This window comes from Malaclemys terrapin, chromosome 1 (genome assembly GCF_027887155.1).
Source record: "Malaclemys terrapin pileata isolate rMalTer1 chromosome 1, rMalTer1.hap1, whole genome shotgun sequence".
In the NCBI taxonomy this organism is placed as follows: domain Eukaryota; kingdom Metazoa; phylum Chordata; order Testudines; family Emydidae; genus Malaclemys; species Malaclemys terrapin.
This window is the reverse complement of record NC_071505.1, coordinates 46,221,129-46,245,410: the sequence shown is the minus strand read 5'-3', so window position 1 is coordinate 46,245,410 and position 24,282 is coordinate 46,221,129. Positions and strand designations below refer to the sequence as shown.

The following is a 24,282-nucleotide window of genomic DNA, read 5'->3' as shown; positions in this document are numbered from 1 at the left end:
CGTCTTGCTGAACTGTGCAGGAAGCTGCCGCACCTTGTTTGGGAATAAAATGCACTTTTTTAGGTGCCATACTTTAAGGCAAAGATTTTTTGAAAGCAGCATTAACAGGAAAAGCAGCAGTTTCCGAACAAGAAGATACTGTACTTTGTGTGTGTTGCACTTGGGAAGGAATGCTAGTTAGGTGTTATGAACCTTTTCTAAAAACTGGTTTGTTCAGTTAACTTTTCTTCACTGCTGCAGGACTAAAATAGCTACTTTAGTAGTTAACTATATGGCAAATGAAGGGTGTCTGAAGCCATACCAGACACAGTTTTCTCACTGCTATTAGCTCCACAGTGCCCAATAGTCATAAGAATCTAATCCTGATGCAAATATGCTCATCACCACCAAGAACTGTGACCCCTTTACGGGTCCCTGCTGCCTGGAGTTATGAGGGAGAGGTAAAGGGGGCATCACTTTAGCTGAGCAAGAGGGAACTGGAAGCCCAGCTCAGTTGGAGGACATTGTTCTACCAGCTTACCCAGGGACTTGGGGAGCACATTTATACTCTTTGCCCTCCAGACAGAATCCTCTTTTGCACTGACCAGCAGTGCAGGAACCTCATTTAAGCATCTCTAGTGAGACCAGAGTGGGACTCAGCACCGGCTTCTCATTTCTGGAGCCCTGAATAGCACCAATTTATATCTGAACTCTTTGAATTAAGGCTATTTGAACACATATCAAAACCACTTTGGAATTTGACCAAAGGCATCATATAGCAATTCATTTCTAGGGTATCCCGAGGACTGGAATCCCAGGTACACCTCAGGTTATGATTGTGCTTGTTTGGTCAAACTATGTGGGGAATCCTGTGTATTCCCCTAGCCAGACCTGCTTTTAGCTAATGTTATCAGTGTCCCACTTTTAGAAGCATCAAAAGACACACTAAGGCTAAAAGTCAGTTTCTGCAAGAAATTAAACAGTTGTAATCACTTTCATTTCAAAATATGTTTCTTTTAAATAAACATTTCCAATAGGAAGACAAAAGGGATGAAGAGACAATAATTGGCTCTCAGCTTTATCTACAACTAATATTTGTTCAGTGTGCACAGGGAAAGGAGGCACAACCATTATAATATTTCCCACTAAGATACTGTGACATTCATAGACAGTGAATTCTGTCTGCTATAGGCAATAAGGTGTATCAAGTGACACAGCAGGTGTCACATTAGTTTCATCTCATTAGGAATAGTTGTGCAATCTCAGTGCCATTTGAAATACAGTATTTGATTTCTGTCAGAATCTAATACACCCTTATAATGTAAAAAGAGATTAAGCAAATATTTAATTTCAGCTGTGCCATCACTTTCCAAACTACAAACTGTACTATAGCGTCACTACAGTGATGGAAGTGGTTCTCCCATCAGCATAATTAATCCACCTCCCTGAGAGGCAGTAGATAAGTCGGCAGAAGAATTTTTCTATTGACTAGCGCTGTCTACACTGGTGGTGGACTTTTCACACCCTTGAGCAATGTAACTGCGTCAGCTTGACTTTTGGGTGTAGACCTGGCCTAAGAGATGTTCACTTATACCTGTAAAAATAAGAAAGGGAACTGCTTCTGATCACATTGACGTTAAAGGCAAAACTCCTACAGACTTCAGTGGGAGAAAGATCATTCTCAAGATTAAGAAATCTCTAGCCTCTCTACACACCCCTCCCTGACAGGCACACAAAAGAGCAGAAGAAAGCGTCAGTTGTGCAAGACTCCTGTATAAATGGATTATTGCTATTCCTCTCATGACTCAGACTTTGCTATGTGCTGAGTATCACTGGAACTAAACTGAGGCCCAGAACTGCTGTTAAGGTTACACTGGATTGCGGTGATACATAAGGAAGTGTTATGAAGCTTGGGTAACTTTTGGTTACAGCTGGTCAGTAAATGGATTTTCTGTTTCATAGGAAAACTCAAGATTTTGAAAAAAAAATTATCGAAAATCTGGACATTGAATTTTGGGGGGCACTTAAATTCTGAAAAAGAATATTTTGAATTGATCTGGACTTGAAGAAGCATTTTAAGTAATGTTTTAAAATATATAATGAAGTCAATTTCAAAATACAAAGTCATTTTGAAATGAAAAAATGTTTTGTTCAAAAAATGTCAAAATGGGATATTTTGACATTTTCAAAACTTTTTTCTTTCCAAAATGAATTTGTCAAAACCATTTTGTGAAAAAAAATTGGTTTAATGAAAACAGCATTTTCTGACAATTTTTTCCCCACCATCTACACTTTTGGTATGCTATGCAGTTTTAAAATGATTTCTTATTTATTTTGTTCTCCCACAGAAAGTGTTTATATTTTCTGGGTCTTTTCGGAAAAACTTGGATCCTTATGGACAATGGAGTGATGAAGAATTATGGAAAGTTGCAGATGAGGTAAAGCTGTTCAATATTATTTGTGTTGTTCATCAATACTATTTGTGTAACTCCCTTGTAATAAAGGGAGTTATAGTAGGAAGGAATTTGGCTCAATAACTATACAATTATTATTTATGTAGCATCATACATAACACGGTGCTCAAACAAAAAACATTGTCCCTGCCCAGAAGAGTTTACAGTCTAAATGGGATAAGTATAAACCAAACAATTACAGGTTTAAATGGCAAGTATTAGGTGCTTCTATTTGACAGGTCTTATCAAGGCCATGTCTACACTATGGGTAGTATCGCAGCACAGTTATACCACCGAAGTGCTACAGCGTAGATGCTTCCTACAGTGACGGAATTTTTTTCCCCCCAATCACTATAGTTAATCCATCTCTCCAAGTGGTGATAGCTAGGAGGATAGAATAATTCTTCTATCGACCTAACTGCATCTATACCATGAGTTAGATTGGCTTAACTATGGTATTCAGGGGCATGAATTTTTCACACCTTTGAGCAATGCAGCTAGGTTGATCTAAATTTTATATGTAGACCAGGCCTAAGACAGTTTTGCAGATGGTCTTTCTAATAATTGTTCTTTCACTGCCAGATTGAAGAGAGATTTAGAAATTTATATAATAACCCTTGCTTCTTGTTCCTTAAACCACCAGCTTTACATCACCAGGCCATAGCCTGCCATCAGTCTGTGGACTTCAAAGGAAGTTCTTTGCACAGACATATTGTAGGCAGATAATTGACACCATATAGCCCACCCTTTGTAAACTGGAATTTAAGTACTGAGCAGGTGATGTATCTTTTTAACAGTGACCACATCCCCTAGAAAGTCAGCTGCAGCCAAAGTGTAAATTGCCTATACCCTCAGCAATGCTCGATTCTTCAAAGCTCAGCCCCAGTAAGGAGATGCTAAACAGATTTTGGGTTTTTCACTCACTCACCTTCTCCAATGCTTCTCTCAAAGCACTGGAATGGGTTACCTCGGGAGGTGGTGGAATCTCCTTCCTTAGAGGTTTTTAAGGTCAGGCTTGACAAAGCCCTGCCTGGGATGATTTAGTTGGGAATTGGTCCTGCTTTGAGCAGGGGGTTGGACTAGATGACCTCCTGAGGTCCTGTCCAACCCTGATATTTTATGATTTTTTCATTATAATCCAAATCTCTTATTTTGTCCTCCCAACCCCCTAAAAATACTCAGACTTGGGACTGTCTGTATGCAGTTCAGAACTGTCTGTGGGCATTAAGTCTACCTGTTACTGTTCAGTGTCTGACTCAACCACAACTGTAATTAAACAAAATGTAGCTCAAGTGGTTGTATTGTGTTACATTACATAGTGTCTTAGAAACAAAACAGAGAAAGGTTAATACCTTGCTTATTACCCAACAAATCTGCTTTTGGCAGAGCCAAGTAGAGGAAAACATTAATAAAACTTGCATGGAACACAGTCTGAGTGCTCTGATCTATTATTTAGCATAGGTGAGGTTTCAGGATATGGCTCTGCTGGATGACCCAGCAAGAAACACAGATGAGGAAGTTTGTTTAGAACATTCATTGCACCATTTATCATTCGGGTGTTTTTCTGGTCATATGAAAATGTCACTAGAAGACATAATTTTCAATCAGAATCTTTAAAGATGAACTATAAAGTTGAAATGAAAAGCAACCTAATAGGTGCCTCATATCCCAACTAGCAGGGCTTCTTTGGGGATAAGAAGCCAAGACGGGCATTCAGCACAGTAATATGTTTTAATTAATCTTTATCAAAAAGAACAGGAGTACTTGTGGCACCTTAGAGACTAACAAATTTATTAGAGCATAAGCTTTCGTGGACTACAGCCCACTTCTTCGGATGCATATAGAGTGGAATATATATCGAGGAGATATATATATATACACACATACAGAGAGCATGAACAGATGGGAGTTGTCTTACCAACTCTGAGAGGCCAATTAAGTAAGAGAAAAAAAACTTTTGAAGTGATAATCAAGCAAGCCCAGTACAGACAGTTTGATAAGAAGTGTGAGAATACTTACAAGGGGAGATAGATTCAATGTTTGTAATGGCTCAGCCATTCCCAGTCCTTACATTTATCAAAAATGTTTTTCAGCAATTGCAATTCCCTAGCACTTCTTGGCTTACTAAAGACAACTCAGAATGCAGCATTTTGTGCCATCACTCCTTCCAACACATGCAGCAACTTATATCATGGAAAGATGCATTCTGGGATAGGATTAACAAACCCAGAAGTCCCATGGGAATGGAGAAAACATAGTGGAGCTTTAGATTCGATTTTACCAAACCGGTAGAAATTGATGGTTTTCTTGCTACATTGATGATTTGGTAATGTTCCTTCAAGCTCCCCAGGATACATAAACCCATGTTTTTAATGGAAAAGTTAGTACAAAGTTTCCTCAACTAAAGATAAGCTTGTACTATGCAAACCAGAGACTCTATCCTGAAAACACTTGTACATGTTTAAATATATGCATATGAACAGTGCTTGTATTTGTGTTCATGCATAAATTCTTGCAGGATTGGACCCCAGATGACTATAGTTTTATTTATGGGCAAAAATAACAGTACTATAGAAATCAAAATATGCTCAGAGCCAACTGTTATTAAAATATAAAAATATAAATAATGTACAGATCATGGTAAGGAGTGCCAATATTTCAAGACGATAGAACAAAAAACAAAACAAACCACAACCTTTGCACTTACCTTTCACTGTCTGGTATCTGAATATCTGACTGGATAATTAATTTATGGTACAGCATTGGCAATCCCAACAGTCTTTTTCCACCTTTATCACCACTAGTCTCTCCTTCCCTTGTTTCCATGGCAACCTCCAAGAGTCTGTGTCAAACATTAGGAGTCTCTCTCTTGAGGAGGGCCACACATCATTGTGTAGATTTAGTTCAAAAGGTGCCAGCTTCAGGATCCAGGCAATAGTCGCCAACCTCTCTGGTCATTCTCAACTTTTGTGTAACCAGCAGCATAATTACCTACAAACCCAAAGGAACATACAGCCCAGAAATAAGCTGGACACACACCAATCACTTTTGGAACATAAGGAGGTCCTTCTCTGATGAGATTTTTGAACCTGCTTCCCCACAGTCCTGCTTAGGTGTCATTTAATGCTATTCAGAGTGGTTGTAAGATAGCTCTGATAGCACTTCACACTTCACTTTGCACAGGTATAAGTGATGACTAAGGCTATGAGACCGTCACGGAGGTCACGGATTTTGTGCGTTTAGATGAGCCTCCATGACTTCAGCCCTCTCCCCCGGCAGGGCTCGGGCTGTCAGCCACCTCACAGCAGGGCTTCAGGCTTTGGTGATTTGTTTATTGGCCAGGACCTGTCTGTGACTTTTAATAAAAACACCCCATGACAAAATCTTAACCTTAGTGATGACAGGATACAAGGCAGTGAAGAGTTAGGTCCTGGCTCTCACTATCTCCCCTTCAAAGAGAAAGCCAGCTCTTCCCATGAGCTCCTGATCAAGTGATGAGTATCACCTGTTCCCATTAGTGCAGATTCAGCAATGAACTTCTGCTAGTTCACTTTTCAGGAGCTCCATTTATCTGCTAGTCCTGATCAGACTCTGGGGCTCACAAATGGGGCCTTTATTCCCAAAGCTTCCTCAGTTCAGATCCAGGGCATTAATCTGTTCCTATGCCTTCTCTGGGGTTTCTTTCCATGCTAAACAATTGGGGGCGGAGAGCCTTGTGTCCAAGGGAGTGCTCCTGTAAAGCCCTGAAGATTTTGTACACCCCATTACATACCCCTTTCCAACAGTTTATCCCTGCCTCTGGCTCTTGCTACCTTCTTCCCCATTCATTATCAGTCCCCATTTTGTTTCTTCCCAGTCAGCTCTGCTCAATCATGACCTCCTTCAAACACCCCACCTGGCCACTGTCTCCCCTGCACCACTCACCCCATGGAATGGACAAGAGAGACAGCCAACCAGCACCAGAAAAATTCTCTTCCCCTTTTTGTCTCCTGGACTTCTGGCAACTTGGGTAGTGGGGCACAGTCTGCTTCCTGCATCCAGGGCTTGGCTGGATCTCTCTCCCTGCTCACAGAGTCCACAGCAGGAGGTTCTTTCTTTACATTCCAGGGAAGAGAGCACCATAATTGTTCTCTCCCATCCCCCTAGACAGACTGTGGTGGAAGTTTCAGGGATGAGAAGTGGGAGTTGGTTAGTGGCTGCAGGTTCAGACTAGAGCTGATCAGAATTATTTTATCTCCCTGTGGAAAATTTTGACTAAAATGATGGGGGAGGGTCTCACTTATGTCAAACCTTTCAATAGAAAAATTGAATTTTTATCCAAAAACTAATATTTATTTTTGAGTGAAAATTTTGGTTTCCAAATGGAAAAAGACACGTTTAAAAATTATTTTATATATTTATTGAAACATGCAGACACTTTCTGTGAAAATGTTAGTTTGGTCAAAAAACAATTTTCCAGTCACTAAAATTTGACATAACATTTTCAAACAGGCGTAGCTGAGAGGGAAGAGCGATCTGGGCTCTCCTCACTTAGTCTTCTAGGAGCCTGCGAGTCCCAGGCATGGGACACTGCTCCCACTGCTGAATAGACAAGCAAATTCTAGTGGTGTTTTTTGGTTGGGAATTTCCTCTCCAGGTATAAACTAAAAAGGAGATTTTTAAAGAGCTAGGTCTTATTTACAACACCAAGAAGAATTTTTATTTGAAAGTGCATTGTTAGGGAGCAGCGGCCATTCTGGGACATAACACAAGGAGTCAGGAAATTCCCTTTAAGAAAAAAAAAAACCTGCCCTTCTCAGTTTTTTAGCATATAAAATAATAAACTGAAAAATGTAAAACGAAGAGCAGTGAAACAGAAATGTTACAGAATCATCCTATGCATTTTTAAAAAATAGGCCTGATCTGATTGCGTATGGACTCTGTGCTCTCTTGAAAGCTGGTTTGTTAGAGAATGCTACAAACAGCTGATGTGACTTGGAGAGGACAACATAAAAAGAAAGTTAATTTTTACTTGTTCCTGTGTTAAATGCTTCTGCTCCACTTTAGCTGCTGCAGGGTGCAGTGAGGACATTCAGCAGCTACTGCTGAAGTCAACATCACTTTTAAACTTTCTTTGCAACTCAGGTTTAAGATCAAGGGCCTAGATTCACAGTGGTACTTTGGCGTTGTGATGCTGAGTGTTGCAATGCTTAACTTTTGCCACTAGAACTCACTGCAATTTGCAAAGCCTGAGTTAAGTGCCTCGGCTCCCTATACAGTACAGGAGGAGAGAGAGGCACTTTAGAATGAAATCCACAAAACCCAGCATGCAAGTGGGGAGCCAATTAAGCTAGCAATTGGGAGATGTGTGCTAAACCCTGCCCCTGTCTCAGAGATAGTCATCTAAGTCTAGGTTGCATGGAGGTACTAAATTGGCTAGCAATTCTCAGCTGTGAACCCTCTTTAGTATTAGGCATCTAAGGCATTGCCCCAAGAAGTTGGGATGGAAAGTTTCCTCATAACTTTTAGCCCAGTGGCTAGGGTACTGATCTTGGTTGTAGGAGACCCTAAGTTCAAGGCCCCCCCTTCATCTGATGAGGAGAAGGGATTTGAACTGGATGTGCCACTTCTCAGGTGCATGGCTTAGTCATCAGCCTATGGGATATTTTGATGTAGGTCTCCCTCAATCTCTCCTGTTGAAGCTGTTGCATTCTGGATAAATAATTAGAGTCATTTCAGCCAGAGAGAGAGAGAGAGAGAGAGAGAGCACACAAGCATGAGAATGACTCCACAGCCTGGCTTTTAGAGCATTAACCCAGGATGTAGGTGACCAGGATCAAGTCCCCCTGCTGCAACCTTCACCCACCCCCAAGCTGTTTTGTGTGAACTCACCTGAGGACCTGATGCAGTAGCCAGCCTCCGAGCACACCTAGCAGCTCTGGCTCTGCCTGTGAGTAAGACGGCCAAGCACCTATCTTCCCCTGGTTTGTAAATTACTCTGTGGTTTAGGCAGGAGAAAAATGCTCAGATGCCTAGAGGGAGGCAGTAGTGCGCATGCCCAGAGGCAGAAATATATTTGTCTAGGAACTATACTGCAAAAACGTAGGCACCCCCTGGGTTCAGCTGGATTTTTGTGAATTGCACTGAAGCCTGAAACTGACATTTAGGCACATAAACCTGGATTTAGGGGCGTAAGTACTTTTGTGGTTCAAGGTCAAAGTATGGAATGACTATATTGAACATTTTATTGTGGTGCTGATGTAACACCAATAGACTCTGGTTGTCTGTGGGCGGGATTGAACCTGGGATCTTTGGAGCTAAATGCATGAGCCTCTACTGCATAAACTAAAAGCCACTTGTTTGTTTGCTAAGGCTGTAGCAGACTCATTAATCTCTAAGTGGTCTCAGTGACACTACACCACACCCAGGTGGTGTGTGGACTATGCTGGCACAATATTTCAGCATCATCATGTTATAGTGACATGTAGACTCCCTAGGCCAAATTTTGCTCTCAGTCAGAATCAGAAGGGTTGCAAAGAATGTACATCAGAACAGAATTTGGCCCCGTGACCAGCACAGACATTGTTTTAGAATGAAAGCATCCTTTCTACTTGTATCAGTTGGCTCAGTGAATGAGCAGATAGCTGAGGAGTGAAGAAGTGAGCAGTGACCTGCACACAGCTGGTATGCTGCTGAAAAAAACCAAATCAAACCAAAAACCAAACTGAATTCTTCAGAACTTCATCATCTAGGCTCAGGAATTCTTCTTTGCTAGAGCTCCTGTATTAGATGAAAAGGAAGTGGATTTGGAATTCTTCCTGCCTTATGATACAGAATGAAAATGAGTTGCAAAATTACAAAACCAGTTTTGCCCTTTATAACTACTATTTTCAGTTTTACTGTAAGTTAAGTTGTTGCATAACTTATAGCAATACAATAATGCATATTTCTGAGTTTTGAAATTCACAAAAGCAGTTGGTAAGGTAAAAGTTTCTCTGACGATGCCAGTGAAAGATTGTGCAGGCCAAAGATTGTAGTGAGTCTAGGCATTTTGGGGAAACATGCTAAAGTGTGTGGTGTTCTTGTCATCTTTCAGACAAAGGAAGAAGTGGATGAAAATAGTCTCAAAGCCATGGTTACAACTGCTTTGGAGACCTGTGTTATTTTCTCTGCTGGTGTAGTGCGCTGTGTGAGATTTCTACTCCTAGTAACTAAGGAGCCCCGGCTGCTTTTGGAAACATCTTCCCTCAGCATTACTGGTGACGCACATCACCACTGAATAACATGAATTGCTTTCCTTTTAGACGCAGAATGTTTTGGTCAAAACACCAAATCTCATTATGTCTTATAAGCAAACAACTTTAACACTCAATGTTCTGACACACACCCCACTGTTCAGTCTGAATCAAAAATGCATGATCTTTCACTTCTTCCAACTCTTTGTTTTGAATAATTTTATACCAAAGATTCTCATTCCTTCAATTCACATTTTCTGCTCAGTCTCAGAATCAAAAAGCAGAGGGGTTAAAAGGATGGGTTGCTGTAACAAAGAACCAGCAGTACCAATTTCTGTCATACAGCTTTCTCCTTTGATTTTTATCTCCTGCAGGTTGGACTGAAGTCTGTAATAGAGCATTTTCCAGGCCAGCTTGATTTTGTTCTTCTAGATGGTGGTTATGTCCTCAGCCATGGGCACAAACAATTGATGTGTCTCGCCAGATCAGTTCTCAGTAAAGCTAAAATCCTGCTGCTTGATGAACCAAGTGCTCATCTTGATCCTATGTAAGTTTTTCTGATTTTTTACTATATTCCAGTGTGAGGTAGGGAAGTCAGTGAGGCAGAACAGCAGAGAAAGTTATTTTGTCATATTTCTAGTTCATTTTAGGGCTAGATTGCAACTTAAGGTACAGCCCTGAGCAAGGGATGGTACATAAACTGTACCATCCCAGTAGCTACCTTGGGAATCATTGTGCCTTACACATGGTCCTGCCCCTGCTTTCTCTTTGGTCCAGGAAGATTAGTAATTTACAGGTGAGCTGTACCAGTGGTACATTACTACCCCTGCATTGGGCTCAGCTACTCTGCCAGAGTGTGCATGGTAGAAAGAAGAGTGCCATTCCCTACTTTTCTCTGCCTAGCTGTTCCCAGGAGAGAGTAAGCAGGCAAGTATCCCCACTTACTCCTACACAGTCAGAGGGTCTAGGTACTCCCCTGGGTTCTTACTCCCTTGTGTGGGTGTACAATTCAAGTCACAATTTACCCCTTAGTAAAAATATTTACAACTTACTTCAAACAAACACCACATCTGGGAGGTAGGTACTTATGTTATGTGTGGGGAAACTAACACAGAGGGCCAAATTCATCCCTAATGCATGACTACAACTTCATTAACTATATGAAGTCTCAGTTTGACCCAAAGGGGTTAAGGGAATTGACTGAGGCCACAAAGCTAGTCAGAACTAGGATTAGAAACCCAGGAATTCCGGGCTGTTAGCCCTGTGCTCAATACACAAGAGCATGTTATTATGATTACTAATTATTATTTCCAGTACAGTAGCACCAGGAGGGCAAGGCCCCATTAAGCTAGTTACTCTACCAACATATAACAAAGACAATCTCTGCCCCAGAGAGTTCACAATATAAGTGTAAGGCTGTAGTGAAGAGGTGGATCTAACGAACAGCTTAGAGGGAGCACAAGGAAATGAGACAGTTGCCTGGAACGAACTCTTATTTTAGAGCTTTATAACTCAGCAATAAAAACACTATCTTTTGTCTGAAACTTTTTAAACAATCTCCCTACCAGAGCAAAAACTGTAATATTTGGTTAATTTTTCACTGAGGCTAGTGCGAGGGATAAAAAAAAAAAAAAAGAGAGAGAGAATTCCTATGATGAATTCATTCACTGTACAGCCACTTGACTGCTATAACAGTGTCTTTTACTGGTTTGAAATAAAAATATTTTCAGCCTATAAAAAGCAGCGACTGCATGTGCAAAATACTTCTTTCTTGTAATATATTTAATCAAGTACCAATTGTTTCAGTTGTTTTGAAACCATTTCTCAATTGCTAGTGCCTCTCCCTGGTAGTGTCTCCTATAATGGCACTCATTTTTGGATGTAATTCTTAGGAACTGCAAGTCTGAGAGACCGCACCTTGTAGAGATAGTAATACCTTAGCTATTGTCCACTGGACAATATGGAATGAGAAAAACCGCAGGCCATTGAAAGATTACAGACTGGAAGACATTTGTTAATTCTGATGCCTTTTCAAGGTGCCAGAGCCTCAAATAAGTCAGTAATTGTCAGCGTGTGTGAATACAAACAATGTTTAGAGCTAACACCACCACTCTTATTATTTTAGCCCACGCTCTAGGACCCTCCCACCTCACAGGGCCCTAGACACTGGATTCCAGCCCAAGCGGACATCTACACTGCAATTAAACAACCTGCAGCTCGAGCTGCGCAAGCCTGAGTTAGTTGGCATGGGCCAGACGTATGGCAGTGGAGACATATCCTGAGTGTGGCACTTTATGATAGCACAAGATACACACTTGTTAATACACTGAATGGTGAAAATCACAGCCTAACTAAACTCCACTGCTGTGTTTGGTAGAATATGAACTAGTTCAATTCATCTCTAGCCAAACCAGAGAAATAGGGGAATTACCCCAAAATAATGATAATACTGGATAGCACATTTACTAAAAGGGACATCATAAATTTCTATATACAGTGTAGAATTATAAAAATGTGTCAAATAATTTTAATTACAACTTAAATTTTATAATTGCAATTTACTGTAGCAGGAGTGTAACTTTATGTGTGTGTCATTCGGAAATCTTTACATTGTGCAGCTCAGTATTAAAAGGCTGTAAGTTGATAACTTCCTAAAATGTGCCAATTTCTGTATAACATTCTACATGCCAAACCTGTTTTATCTTTCAGAACCTTCCAGGTGATTAGAAAAACACTCAAGCATGCATTTGCAAACTGTACAGTAATACTCTCAGAACACAGGCTAGAAGCAATGTTGGAATGTCAGCAATTTTTGGTGAGTGCTGTATCTTTTTAAAGTGATTTCCTTATAATTGACAGATATGGGCTTTGCACAGTATTTTAGGTAACTCTTCTATGGTTAGATTAGCCATATCTGCTGCCCGGGGTCAGTTCAAATACCTGGTGCCTTCTTTATTCTAATTGGCTGGAAGTGCCTAAGAATTGTCATCTTATTGTACATTATTACAACAAATATGCAGGTGTCTGTATCTGTTTTTAATTAATCTGAGGACATATAGCAGAAGAGTAACTAGAGAACTGCAACAGAAGTATCCTGCCTAAGATGGTTAGACTGTTGTGTTTCTCTCTAGCAACAACCTGAAATTTCCTTTCTGTGTTAAAAACTCTTAATCATTTGTTAAGGAAATGCCAGTATTGATTGTAGTTATGTTTTTCAGTAGATAACAATGGCTAGTAAAGAAAACGGGATGAACTGTGTGTGAAAGCTGAGAAGTGGCTCTTAAAATCAGATATTTTCCTGTATACTTTCCTGGCTCTCTGAGAAAAGGGATGCTTTAATATTTCTTTTGCTACAATATATCTCATAATGTTTTCCTCCATATACATTTTGTCAAGTGCATGGCTTTCTCTTTAATGTAAAGCAGTTTGAGAGTTGCATTACTATGCAGTTGGATAGCAAGAGTATAATCTGAAATGGAAGTGGACTATGCAATACATGAAATATACCCCTTTTGAACCACTATTGTTATACTGTATACTGGACTGTACAGTCATGTAAAATATGGAGTTCTTTGCATAGACCATCGTGGAGCCTGATTCATTAAGGTCCTTTCTAGTTATACATTTTAATTCACAGACAAAAATCTTCTAACACACAGTTAAAGTGTATTTCAGTGGAGTTCTGCTAACACCCAGAAAATATACATTCTTTCCAAACATTTAAGAACTATTTAATTTAAAAAATGAGAATGTCTGGAAATGAAAAGATAAGGGATCCAGTCAATTCCCCAAGTACCACTATCACCCATGCAATGTACACCATATACCTAGCCATATCTTTTCCCCCTGGTCTTGCCCTGTAATGGAAATATACTCTATCAAGTCCATACAAGCGGGGTGGGAGAAGATGGGATATTGGACAGAGGAGAGAGAGAGGTTTTATCCACACAAAGTATGTTTAGGCTCAAAGTTTTATAATTGGATGTTTTTAACCTTTTAAAGCACAACATGGGTAAAATGTGGTGCTTTTCCCTATCCCCCTCCATACTCCTGATAACCCAGGTATATTCCAGGTCCCCTCAGTCTGCTGTACCTTCCCTTCATCACTCCTTGCAAGTCTCCATGTACCCCTCTTCCTTCCTTCCCCCAAAGCTCTCCATTGCAAGATCAGGTAGCAGAGCTCTTTGCCCCCTAGACCCAGGCCTAACACCAGTCTGCTCCCAGCTACATGCCTGTTCACATTTTCCCTCTTCCCACCTCTGGGGCTGGATTAAAGCAATTGGGAGCATTAAACACACTCTCACATAGGGGCTGGCCCTGACTCTGTGCTGTGCTAACACCCCCATGCACTTCATCCCAGTGTCCTGCCCCTCATTGGGGTGACAATGGCAGGAAATTAGACTGGTTGCTCAGAGGTGTGAAAAATCCACCCATCATGTGATGCAGTTAAACCAACCTAAGCCCCAGTGTAGACAGTGCTACTCAATGGGAGAATTCTCTTTTCGACCTAGGAGTACCTTTGCCAACAGGAGAACATGCTGGTGTGTCACTGTAGTGGCTTATGCGTAGACAAGCCCATAAAGGGACTGGAGCTTTCTTCAGGCAAGTCCAAAATACCCCAGAAAAAAAAGCAAACAAAGGATAGGAGAATGGCAAACAATCCTTAACTTACATAGTTTCTTTTAAACAGCATAGCAAGAGGGTCAGTTCCTGCTTGCTTCCTAGCCTGAGGCTTGATCTACATCTGAAAGTGAGATTGATATAGCTACATTGGTCAGGGGTGTGAAAGATGCAGCCTAACACCGGTGTACACACAGCTATGTCAACAAAAGAATGGGTGCATCGACACAGCTAACTTCATTTGGGGAGATGGTGTTCCTATACTGATGGAAAAACTCCTTCCATGGGTATAGGCTGTGTCTATACTAAAGGTTATGCTGACATAGCTACACTGACATAGCTATTCCGGTATAGTCTCCGGAGTGTAAACGCAACTTGAGTTTGAGGCAGGAAAGCCCTCCCCCTTGGTTCCCTTCCACCAACCTTTCAGTGCTTTTTTATATATCCCTGCTTTAATAAGCCCCTGGTTAACCCCTTCCTTGCCTACCTTGGAGTGGATTTATTATATTATGAAGCTCTTTATAATATAACTCTTTGTAATTCCCTCATGAACTGCACCTGGATTCCTCCAGCCCCCTCCAAAATACAAGAAGACACCTTTCAGCAATGCCAATAAAACAAAACATATTGGGAGATTAAGGTCAAACCTTTCATAGTTAAGATGAGCTAAAGAGATAGAGAGAAAAAAGGACCATTTTTGAAACTGAGCACCAGGAACATTTCCTAAACACCATAATTTTAAAACTCCTCTTTTGGTTTGTAATGAAAATTTGTCAGTCATTTCACATTTCAAACTATGTAAAGACAGCTTTTTTGCTCTTTTCCCAATGTAAGTCCTTGAAGTTTTCCCTCCTATCAGTCTGTGCTACCCCGCTAGTTTATTTAGTTAACTGAATTCTATCAGCACTATTGATATAGGTCTAATTGATTGAACATGTTTCATTAGGTAATAGAAGAGAATAAAGTGCGGCAATACGAGTCGATCCAGAAGCTGCTAAATGAAAAGAATTCCTTCAGGCAGGCTATCAGCTACTCCGATCGCCTGAAGATATTCCCACTACACCGCAGGAATTCAAGCAAGCGCAAGTCTAGACCCAAAATCAGTGCCTTGCAGGAAGAGACAGAGGAAGAAGTGCAAGAGACCAGGCTGTGAGAATGGGTGGAAACGCTTCCTCTTAGGAGTTAACTGGTGGAGTTTGGGGGAATACAGTACTGTACCTCAAAAACGGGAGAAGCGTGACCAACACCACTGAAAATGCAGGAACAAGCACAGATTCAAACTTTCAGGAGGCATTAAATGACATTTATGGAAATGGCTGCCTTTCAATGGTCAAATTGTGTGTGAGGCATTGAAGATTTACCACTTGTTCTGGTAAGCGGGCTTCCTTGTAAAAGCTGCTTTACTGTGGAACAAAAGTAGATGATGGGCAGAGGTAGGAACCCGTTTAGACCAACTTAATCATTTCATCAAATTTTCAAAACTTTTGCTGACGTGTGTTTGGGAGGAGGGGAAGGTGGCAGAGGAAGAATGTTTAAAAAAAAATCAAGCTTGAATGGAAAACACTAAAATCAAAAATGTACAATGATAGTTTTAGGTTCACTTACTCCCTGAAAAGGGGTTGAGAAAGCACCAGTGACCCACTCAGAATATTTCCTCCTACTCATTCTTCAGGCACTTACTCTATCTCAGCACTGCAGAAAAGGCAAATGCCCTTTCATAACACTGCACAGCTCCAAGCATCAGGTGAGAATGAAGGAAAAAGGGGATGTTGACTTGCAAGCTGCTCATTTCTCAGCAGTTAAAAGATGATCATGGGAGTTAATATTTCCTTTTAGAATCTAGGAGACTATTGGCCCAGCCTTGCAAACACTAATTGGGTGGAGTCCATGTTAATATGGGCAGTCCCCTTGTAGTAAATGGCAAGACTTCCAACAGCTGAAGAGTAATATTCTGTGTGTTTAGGTCAGACACCTTTACATGCTTTTTATCATAGTTTGTATAAAGAACAAAAACCTTGAAGTAGACTTTAATAATGGAATCAGTTTTTATATGCTTCTGTTTTGCAGTTTTCAGATGCAACCGAACTTTTCTCTAGAATATTTTATTTATTTTAATATTGTTGCAAACATTTATTATGAGAATGCCGTATTTTAAGAGTGATTATGCACTATAAAGAAAAATATATTTGTATAAAAAGAATTTTTATATTTGAAACATCTCCTTTTTATGCCACTAGTCCTTTTTATTGCATGTTATAGTAAAACTGGAAAAAAAATGACAGTATCCCAGAGACATCTCCACTAGCATCCAAAGTTACCTTTATTGGGATGCATGGAAGGGTTCTGGCAAGACAAGTATGTTAAGCTTCTATTTAAATAAAAACTCTCTTAACTCAAACTGCTTATGTAACAAGTCATGATAGTTGCAACAGAAATGTTCTGCTGCTTCTACTAAGTGAACACTGCCTACCAAACAAAATGCATTAAATTTTTTATTCTATTTATTACCAAAGTAGACAACATGATGTACAGCATGTCAATAAAATTAAGACTGTGTACAATTCCACTATCTGGCTTTGTTTGGTTTGTTAAAAAGACAATTCTACTGTCTATTTCCTTGTGGGTTTTATATCTTATGGTTGCTAAGCTAAATGTAGATGTATAAAAATGTCTCTGAAAACGGTGTTGAACTTTCCAAGCCCTTTTAAATGAAGATGTTCTCTCTGATAAGGGCAAAAAGAACAATCCCTATATCACCACTAAGGGAAGTGTTGTGTATCCCAACTCATACCCTTCAAAAGTTTATTAACAACATTTCTAGTTTTCCCTGGACACAAAATCCTTTTTTAAATATTCTTTTGGACTGCCAATAGTTACTGTGACTAGAGCTGGGTGAAATTTTTTGGCCAAAACTTCCCCCCCCCTCCCAAAAAAAAAATGCAGATACAGGTCAACCAAAACAATTCATGAAAACAGTTGATTTCACGTAACTGTTTTGGTCAAACAAACAAAAATCTAAACAATTTTGTTTTGAAAAATGTTTAAATGAAAACAAAATGTTTTGTTTCAGATCAAATTAATGTTTTCAACTTTTTGGTTTGCCAAAAATTTTTAACTTTCATTTTGGGTGGACCCAAAACTATTTTTTCCCTGAGTTTTTGGTATTACAAAGGAACTGAAAAATCAGTTATTTGCATAGCTTTAAATTTTGAATGCTTGGTTCTAAATGTACCTCTCAGTGTCACCAGATGGTGCTGCAGAGCAGTTGTGCTTTAGTTTAATCAAACTGTAATCATTTGTGAAGGTTTATGATTCTTTTTGTGATCTAAAGGTTTTATATGGCATGCTAAGCTATAATTGTTACAATTTGAGTCCTGTCTTTAAACTTTTACATTAACTTAAAAATAAGGGAATTTGGGCATTTTTGTGCTATTTGGGAATAGAAGAAACAATGGAAACTCCAGCAAGAGAACTAGAAAGAGCATTTTTAAGGGGATGGTAACAGCCAGTTGGCATCACTAGCTGAACATCTCTTCATTTACATTCAGAGTTTATAAATTACCCTCATCCAGAGATTGAGGCTGAAGAAGGAGGTATATACACAGACAGAATGAACACAGAACACTGAGCTCACTGCTTAAATTATAATCAGCTGAACTAAAGAAACACAATTGCAGATGTTGGAATTGCTCACTGAGATATGCTCTCTCTCTCTTTTAGAGCTACATCTGTAAGGGTGTCCTTCTTTCAGTCAAAAGCAAAAATCTTAGAATGCTCCTGCCACTAAATTTGTTGACTGTGTCCAGATACAAACCTCTGATTCAGCTGTATAATTTACCAACATTTAGAGAGAGACCTTTTGACTCAATTAAAATACACTGGATTAGGAGAGATTTCCATAAGGACAGAATGGGGTGGGGGGGGAGTTACTTACCTTACTGGTTCTTTGAGACATGTTGTCCACATATATTCCGTTCTTGGTGCACTTGCACCCCATGTGCTAGAGATCACAGTTTGTCAGTGCTTCTTGGAGCCAGGCATGCACAGGGAGTCTCCGCATGCTCCAGTAATGAGGGCATAAAGGATGGAACAGGCCCAATCGCTATTCAGTTCCTTCATCACAGCAGAATCCAGATGTTGTAGGACCCCATAGTAGTGAATAGGAGGGTGGATCATGGAATACACACAGACAGCACACCTCAAAGAACTCCAGCTACTGTAAGGTAAGTAATTTTTCTTTCTTATTTGAGTGCTTGTCCATATACAGTCCACACTTGGTGACTAACAAGCAGTGACCTGTAACAAGGGTAGGTGCATGGAGTCTACTTAAACAAAGATTGCAGCACAGCTCTGCCAAAAGCGGCATCAGACCTTGATGCTTATGCTTTGGGGGTGGGGGGGTTGGTTTGCAAAAATTTTTAAGATTTCAACTTTTCATCCCAATTCAGGATGGGGAAAAATGTCAATCTCAAAAATTTTCATGGGACAGAAAAACTGTTTCTTGCCCAGCTCTAGCAACAACTGCTAGAACATTGGTGGACACCCTCAGAGCTGTAGAGAGACCAAAAGCCAGGACTCCGTGTTGATAGTTGTTCTGCCCCACCTGAAATCTTAGATCCATCCACACAACAAACAGGAAGTAGATATGGAAGTATGCAGCTTGTAGACCGAGAGCCACAAGCCAGTCTGGAAGTGTGACCTTAGGGTTTCCAATAGGGCCACGCTGGAACATTGAAAGCAAATAGGGATGGTGCCATGAATCTTGATGTGAAAGTAGAAAGGATCCAGGTCAGTGGTGCTGACATGCCTGGTACTGACACACTCGCCATCAAATGAGCAGCATTGAAGAGATTAGAACTGATGGAAGTGGTACGATAATAGCTGGCATTGAAGCACTTAATACAGAGGTAGCCCCGATGCTCTGGCTTCAGCACCAGAGGCAGCTGATTTGAATCCTGAGACTGTGCTGCTGGTGTCCCAGTACCATGTTCCTTCAGAACTCCTGTGGTGTCCAGCTTGGCTCTTAAGAGTCTCCTTCAGTCAGGAGTGGTGAGGATACTTGGACCTCTTTTTACCGGGAATCCCCAGTGGGATCTTCCCCTGCTGTTCACAGATCAGTGATGCTCCTTTTTGTCTGAGGACTTGGCTTTGACAGTCCTATCAGAATCTGAAGCTAGACTGGAGCACAGGTGCCCACGGGAGCACTTCACAACTGAGGTGAAACTTTTCCAGGGGGTTCTGCCCTGCCCAGATCAGAGCCCAGCTTCCTGAAGCAGTCTGACAAAAGTATTTTAGCAGTGCATGGGATTCTTCTGTCTTAAGTGCAGGATTCTGCACTTGTCCTTGTTGAACCTCCTCAGATTTCTTTTGACCCAATCCTCCAATTTGTCTAGGTCACTCTGGACCCTATCCCTACCCTCCAGCACATCTCCCTCTCCCCACAGCTTAGTGTCATCCGCGAACTTGCTGAGGGTGCAATCCATCCCAGCATCCAGATCATTAATGAAGTTGTTGAACAAAACCGGCCCCAGGACCAACCCCTGGGGCACTCTGCTTGATACTGGCTGCCAACTAGACATCGAGCCATTGATCACTACCCGTTGAGCCCGACGATTTGCCAGCTTTCTATCCACTTTATAGTCCATTCATCCAATCCATACTTCTTTAACTTGCTGGTAAGAATACTTTGGGCGATTGTATCAAAAGGTTTGCTAAAGTCAAGGTATATCACACATTCACTGCTTTCCCCATATCCACAGAGCCAGTTATCTCATAGAAGGCAATCAGGTTGGTCAGGCATGACTTGCCCTTGGTGAATCCAAGCTGACTGTTCCTTATCACCTTCCTCTCCTCCAAGTGCTTCAAAATTGATTCCTTGAGGACCTGCTCCATGATTTTTCCGGGGACAGAACTGAGGCTGACCCGGATTCTCCTTCTTCCCTTTTTAAAATATGGGCACTATATTTGCCTTTTTTCAGTTGTCTGCGACCTCCCCCGATTGCCACAAGTTTTCAAAGATAATGGCCAATGGCTCTGCAAACACATCAGCCAACTCTCTCAGCACTCTTGGATGCATTGCATCTGGCCCCATGAACTTGTGCATCTCCAGCTTTTCTAAATAGTCCTTAACCTGGACTTCTTGTTGCTATCATACCTGTAGAAACCCTTCTTGTTACCCTTTACATCTCTTGCTAGCTGCAACTCCAATTGTGCTTTGGTCTTCTTGATTACACCCCTGCATGCTTGAGCAATATTTTTATACTCCTCCCTAGTCATCTGTCCAAGTTTCCACTTCTTGTAAGCTTCCTTTTTGTGTTTAAGCTCACTGAAGATTTAACTGTTAAGCCAAGTTGGTCGCCTGCCTTATTTGCTATTCTTTCTGCACATTGGGATGGTTTGTTCCTGCGCCCTCAATAAAATAAAGCCAGCTCTCCTTTCCTCCTCTGTGACATTCTATACCTTGGGGAAACATACTGTAACCCCCATATTCCTCATTTTCATATAATATATATAACATATAAAGCATGCCTTGTAAGGTATCAGGGGAAAGGTTATGATCTGCTAAAAGTCATTTCTCTATCCATATATGTGTATCATTAATGCATATGAAGTTAAGAGAATTGTGTTGTATGGTGGTCACTAAAACATGCTGTAAATTGGGGAATCAACCAGATGATAGCTCCCCAGAGGCAACAGCAAGGAAAGTAACCAATGCCTGGGCGGGGTGTCAAACAACCCATCAACAGCCATTGTCCAGCAAGGGAGCTACTTGGGAGTGCAATGACTCACCTGCATGAGGCCACACCAGGGAAATTGCTCAACTTTGCTTGGAGAGACTCAGCAATGCCCCCCAGACATGACCGGACTTGTGCTCCCCAAGCACATGGACTGAGGGTATAAAACAGTAGACACATACTGGGCCCTTCTCTTGCCCCCACCTTCACTGCAAGCAATGAAGAGCATGGCTGCAGTGGAAACATCAAAGCGTTGTTGTGGGAATACTCCCGCAGCAGCGCTTTGAAGTGCGAGTGTGGGCACGCATGAGTGATGGGAGAGAGCTCTCCCAGTGCTCCTGGTAATCCACCTCCACGAGGGGATTAGCTCCGAGCACTGGGAGCCTGTTTACACTAGTGTTTTAAAGCGCTCAGACTTGTTGCACTCAGGGGGGTGATTTTTCAGACCCCTGAGCCAGCAAGTTAGAGCGCTATAAAATGTAAGTGTAGACAAGCCCTTAGACACTGAGAAGATGACAAGACTCCAACAGAGGAGATTGGCCCAGGTTTAAGGAACAAACCTGTATATTAAGGACTGCAATATCGAGTGGGGTGAGAAAAACTGCTTAATTTAGATGTTGCCCAGTCTAATAGGGTTGAGAGTTTAGACTGCGTGCTTATATTTTATTTTATTTTGGTAACTAAATCTGACTTGTTGCCTATCACTTAATATCACTTAAAATCTATCTTTTATAGTCAATAAATTTGTTTAATTGTTTATCTGTACCAGTGAGTTTGTGGCAAATCTGTTCAGGTGTGCAAAGGCTGGTGTATGTCCACTTTCCATTGATGAAGTGGTGAACCAATTAATACATTTGCACTTCCCATTTTGAGCAGTGCAAGATGACATATTCCTGGGGTACAGTGCTGGGAACTGGGGAGATTTGGCTGATGCCTTTCTCTGTCTGATTCATGAGTGGCTCTGGGAGCATTCATGCTGGGTGTGGGACTCCACATGCAATTGTGCTGAGTGATCACAGTTCCTAGAGAGGTTGCTGCTGGTCACTAGCAAGGCATTGTGATAGACAGCCCAGGCTGGGGAGAGTTCAGGAGGCACAGTCCTAGGCTGCATCCCGGTCCCAAGCTGCACCCTGGGGTGGGGATCCCATCCCACCCTCATATTAGCCACCCAGGGGATCCTGCCTGTCAGTTCCCTGAGGGAGTCAAAGTCTGCTTTTCTGAAGTCCAGGGTCTGTATTCTGCTGCTCGCCTTTATTCCTTTTGTCCGGATCCTGAACTCAACCATCTCATGGTCAGTGCTGCCCAGGTTGCCACCCACTTCTTCTTCCCCTACCAATTTTGTTTGTGTTAGTTCCTCCAGCACTTGTACCAAGAAGTTGTCCCCAACACTCTCCAAAAACTTCCTGGATTGTCTGTGCACTGCTGTATTGCTCTCCCAGCAGATGTCAGCAGGGCCAGTCCACAATATTTTGGCACCTGAGGCGGGAAGCTCAAATGATGCCCCCATGCTCCCTTGCTTGGGCCAAAACTTTGAAACTCTGGGCCTAATGGTGCCCGCCCATAGTCTGGCACTTGAGGTAAGGCCAGCCCTAGATGTCAGGGTGATTGAAGTCCCCCATGAGAACCAGGGGCTGTGATCTGGAAACTTCTGCTGGTTGTCCGAAGAAAGCCTCCTTGACCTCATCCTCCTCGTCTGGTGGTCTATAGCAGATGCCCACCACAACACCACCCTTGTTGCTCTAGCCTCTAAACTTAACCCAAAGTCTCTAAACAGGCTTTTTTCCAGTTTCATACTGGAGCTCGGAACAATCATACTGCTCTCTTACATACAGTGCAACTCCTCTACCTTTTCTCCCCCACCTGTCCTTACTGAACAGTTTATACCCAGCCATGACAGTGCCCCAGTCATGTGAGTTACCCCACCAAGTCTCTGTTATTCCTATCACATCATAGTTCCTTGACTGTGACAGGACCTCCAATTCTTCCTGCTTGTTTCCCGGGCTTCTTTCGTTCGTGTACAGGAACCTAAGATAACTAGCCGATTGACCTACTTTCTCAGTATCAATCAGGAGGCCTCCCGTTTCACCCTCCTCCTTGTGTTTCCTCCCGGTATCCCACTTCCCCACTTACCTCAGGGCTTAGGTCTCCATCCCCCAGCGAACCTAGTTTAATGCCCTCCTCACTAAGTTAGCAAGCTTGCCTACAAAGATGCTCTTCCCTCTCTTCGTTAGGTGGATCCCATCTCTTCCTAGCAATCCTTCCTGGAACAACATCCCATGGTCGAAGAATCCAAAGCCCTGTCTCTGACACTTCCTGCATAACCACGCATTTACCTCCACAATTCACTGGTCCCTACGTGGGCTTTTTCCTTCAACAGGGAGGATGGACGAGAACATGACTTGCACCTCAAACTTCTTTATCCTTCTTTCCAGCGCCACATAGTCTGCAGTGACCCGCTCAAGGTCATTCTTGGCAGTATCATTGGTGCCCACGTGGAGAAGCACGAAGGGGTAGTGGTCCGAAGGTTTGATCAGGTCGCCAGAAGGGAGGTCTCCCTGCATTGCGCTGGGTCAGATGGGCCCTGGAGAGGGAAGGAGTATCACCAGCTGGGACCTATCTTCCCTGTTCCCCACATGTGCACAGTGCAGCACTACCTACTTAAAACTGCTTTCATGTATGATAATAACTCAAACTTCAGTTCTCCAAGCTTTAATTGGGAGGGAAAGAGAAACCATTTGCTCCCAGAGATCAAGCATAGAAAGTTTAATCCTAAAATAATCATTCTTATCCAAATTACCAGTTTGAAATAGGGGTTTTTTACCAGGGTGGTGGAGGAGGGGGAGCGCTAGGCTAAGGCTCTGATGTGGAAACGCACACATAGTCCTGGTGAAACATACAGTTTTGGAAAACGGAGTATGAAACTATATATATCTATATCTATATCTATAAGACTAGATCAAAAAGGAGGTACACATTAAGCACAAACACCAAAAAGGCCAGAAACCTTTCCAGTGCCTCATCTCCCTCCATGAACTCCAGTTTCTCCAATGAAGAACAAGAACTGTCAGCTTTGTATCAGGATAATCCAAAGTCAGAGAAGTGTGGGTTAAATCATTTTGAAAGTTGGACCTGACATAAGATTATAACTGAGGGAGCTAAACAAATACACCACCGCAGCTAAGAGATTCAGTCAAGACAGGAGAATTACAAATACTGCAAGATAAGATCAGAGACACATAAAGCTCAAAGGAGATAGTGCAGCCTGTGACTGCACTGAGAACT

At 41.7% G+C, this 24,282-nt stretch overlaps 1 protein-coding gene across 2 annotated transcripts in view; it reads left to right on the top strand.

Moving 5' to 3' along the window:
* CFTR (CF transmembrane conductance regulator) overlaps positions 1–16,832 on the top strand; it is a 136,441-nt gene extending 119,609 nt beyond the window's left edge. For both annotated transcript variants that reach the window (XM_054023602.1, XM_054023592.1), the window contains 4 exons: positions 2,328–2,417; positions 10,021–10,193; positions 12,356–12,461; positions 15,213–16,832. In XM_054023602.1, coding sequence (XP_053879577.1) covers positions 2,328–2,417; positions 10,021–10,193; positions 12,356–12,461; positions 15,213–15,419 — 576 coding nt within the window. In that variant the 3' untranslated portion in view covers positions 15,420–16,832. The remainder of the gene's footprint in view (positions 1–2,327; positions 2,418–10,020; positions 10,194–12,355; positions 12,462–15,212) is intronic.
* Positions 16,833–24,282: the final 7,450 nt, after the last annotated feature.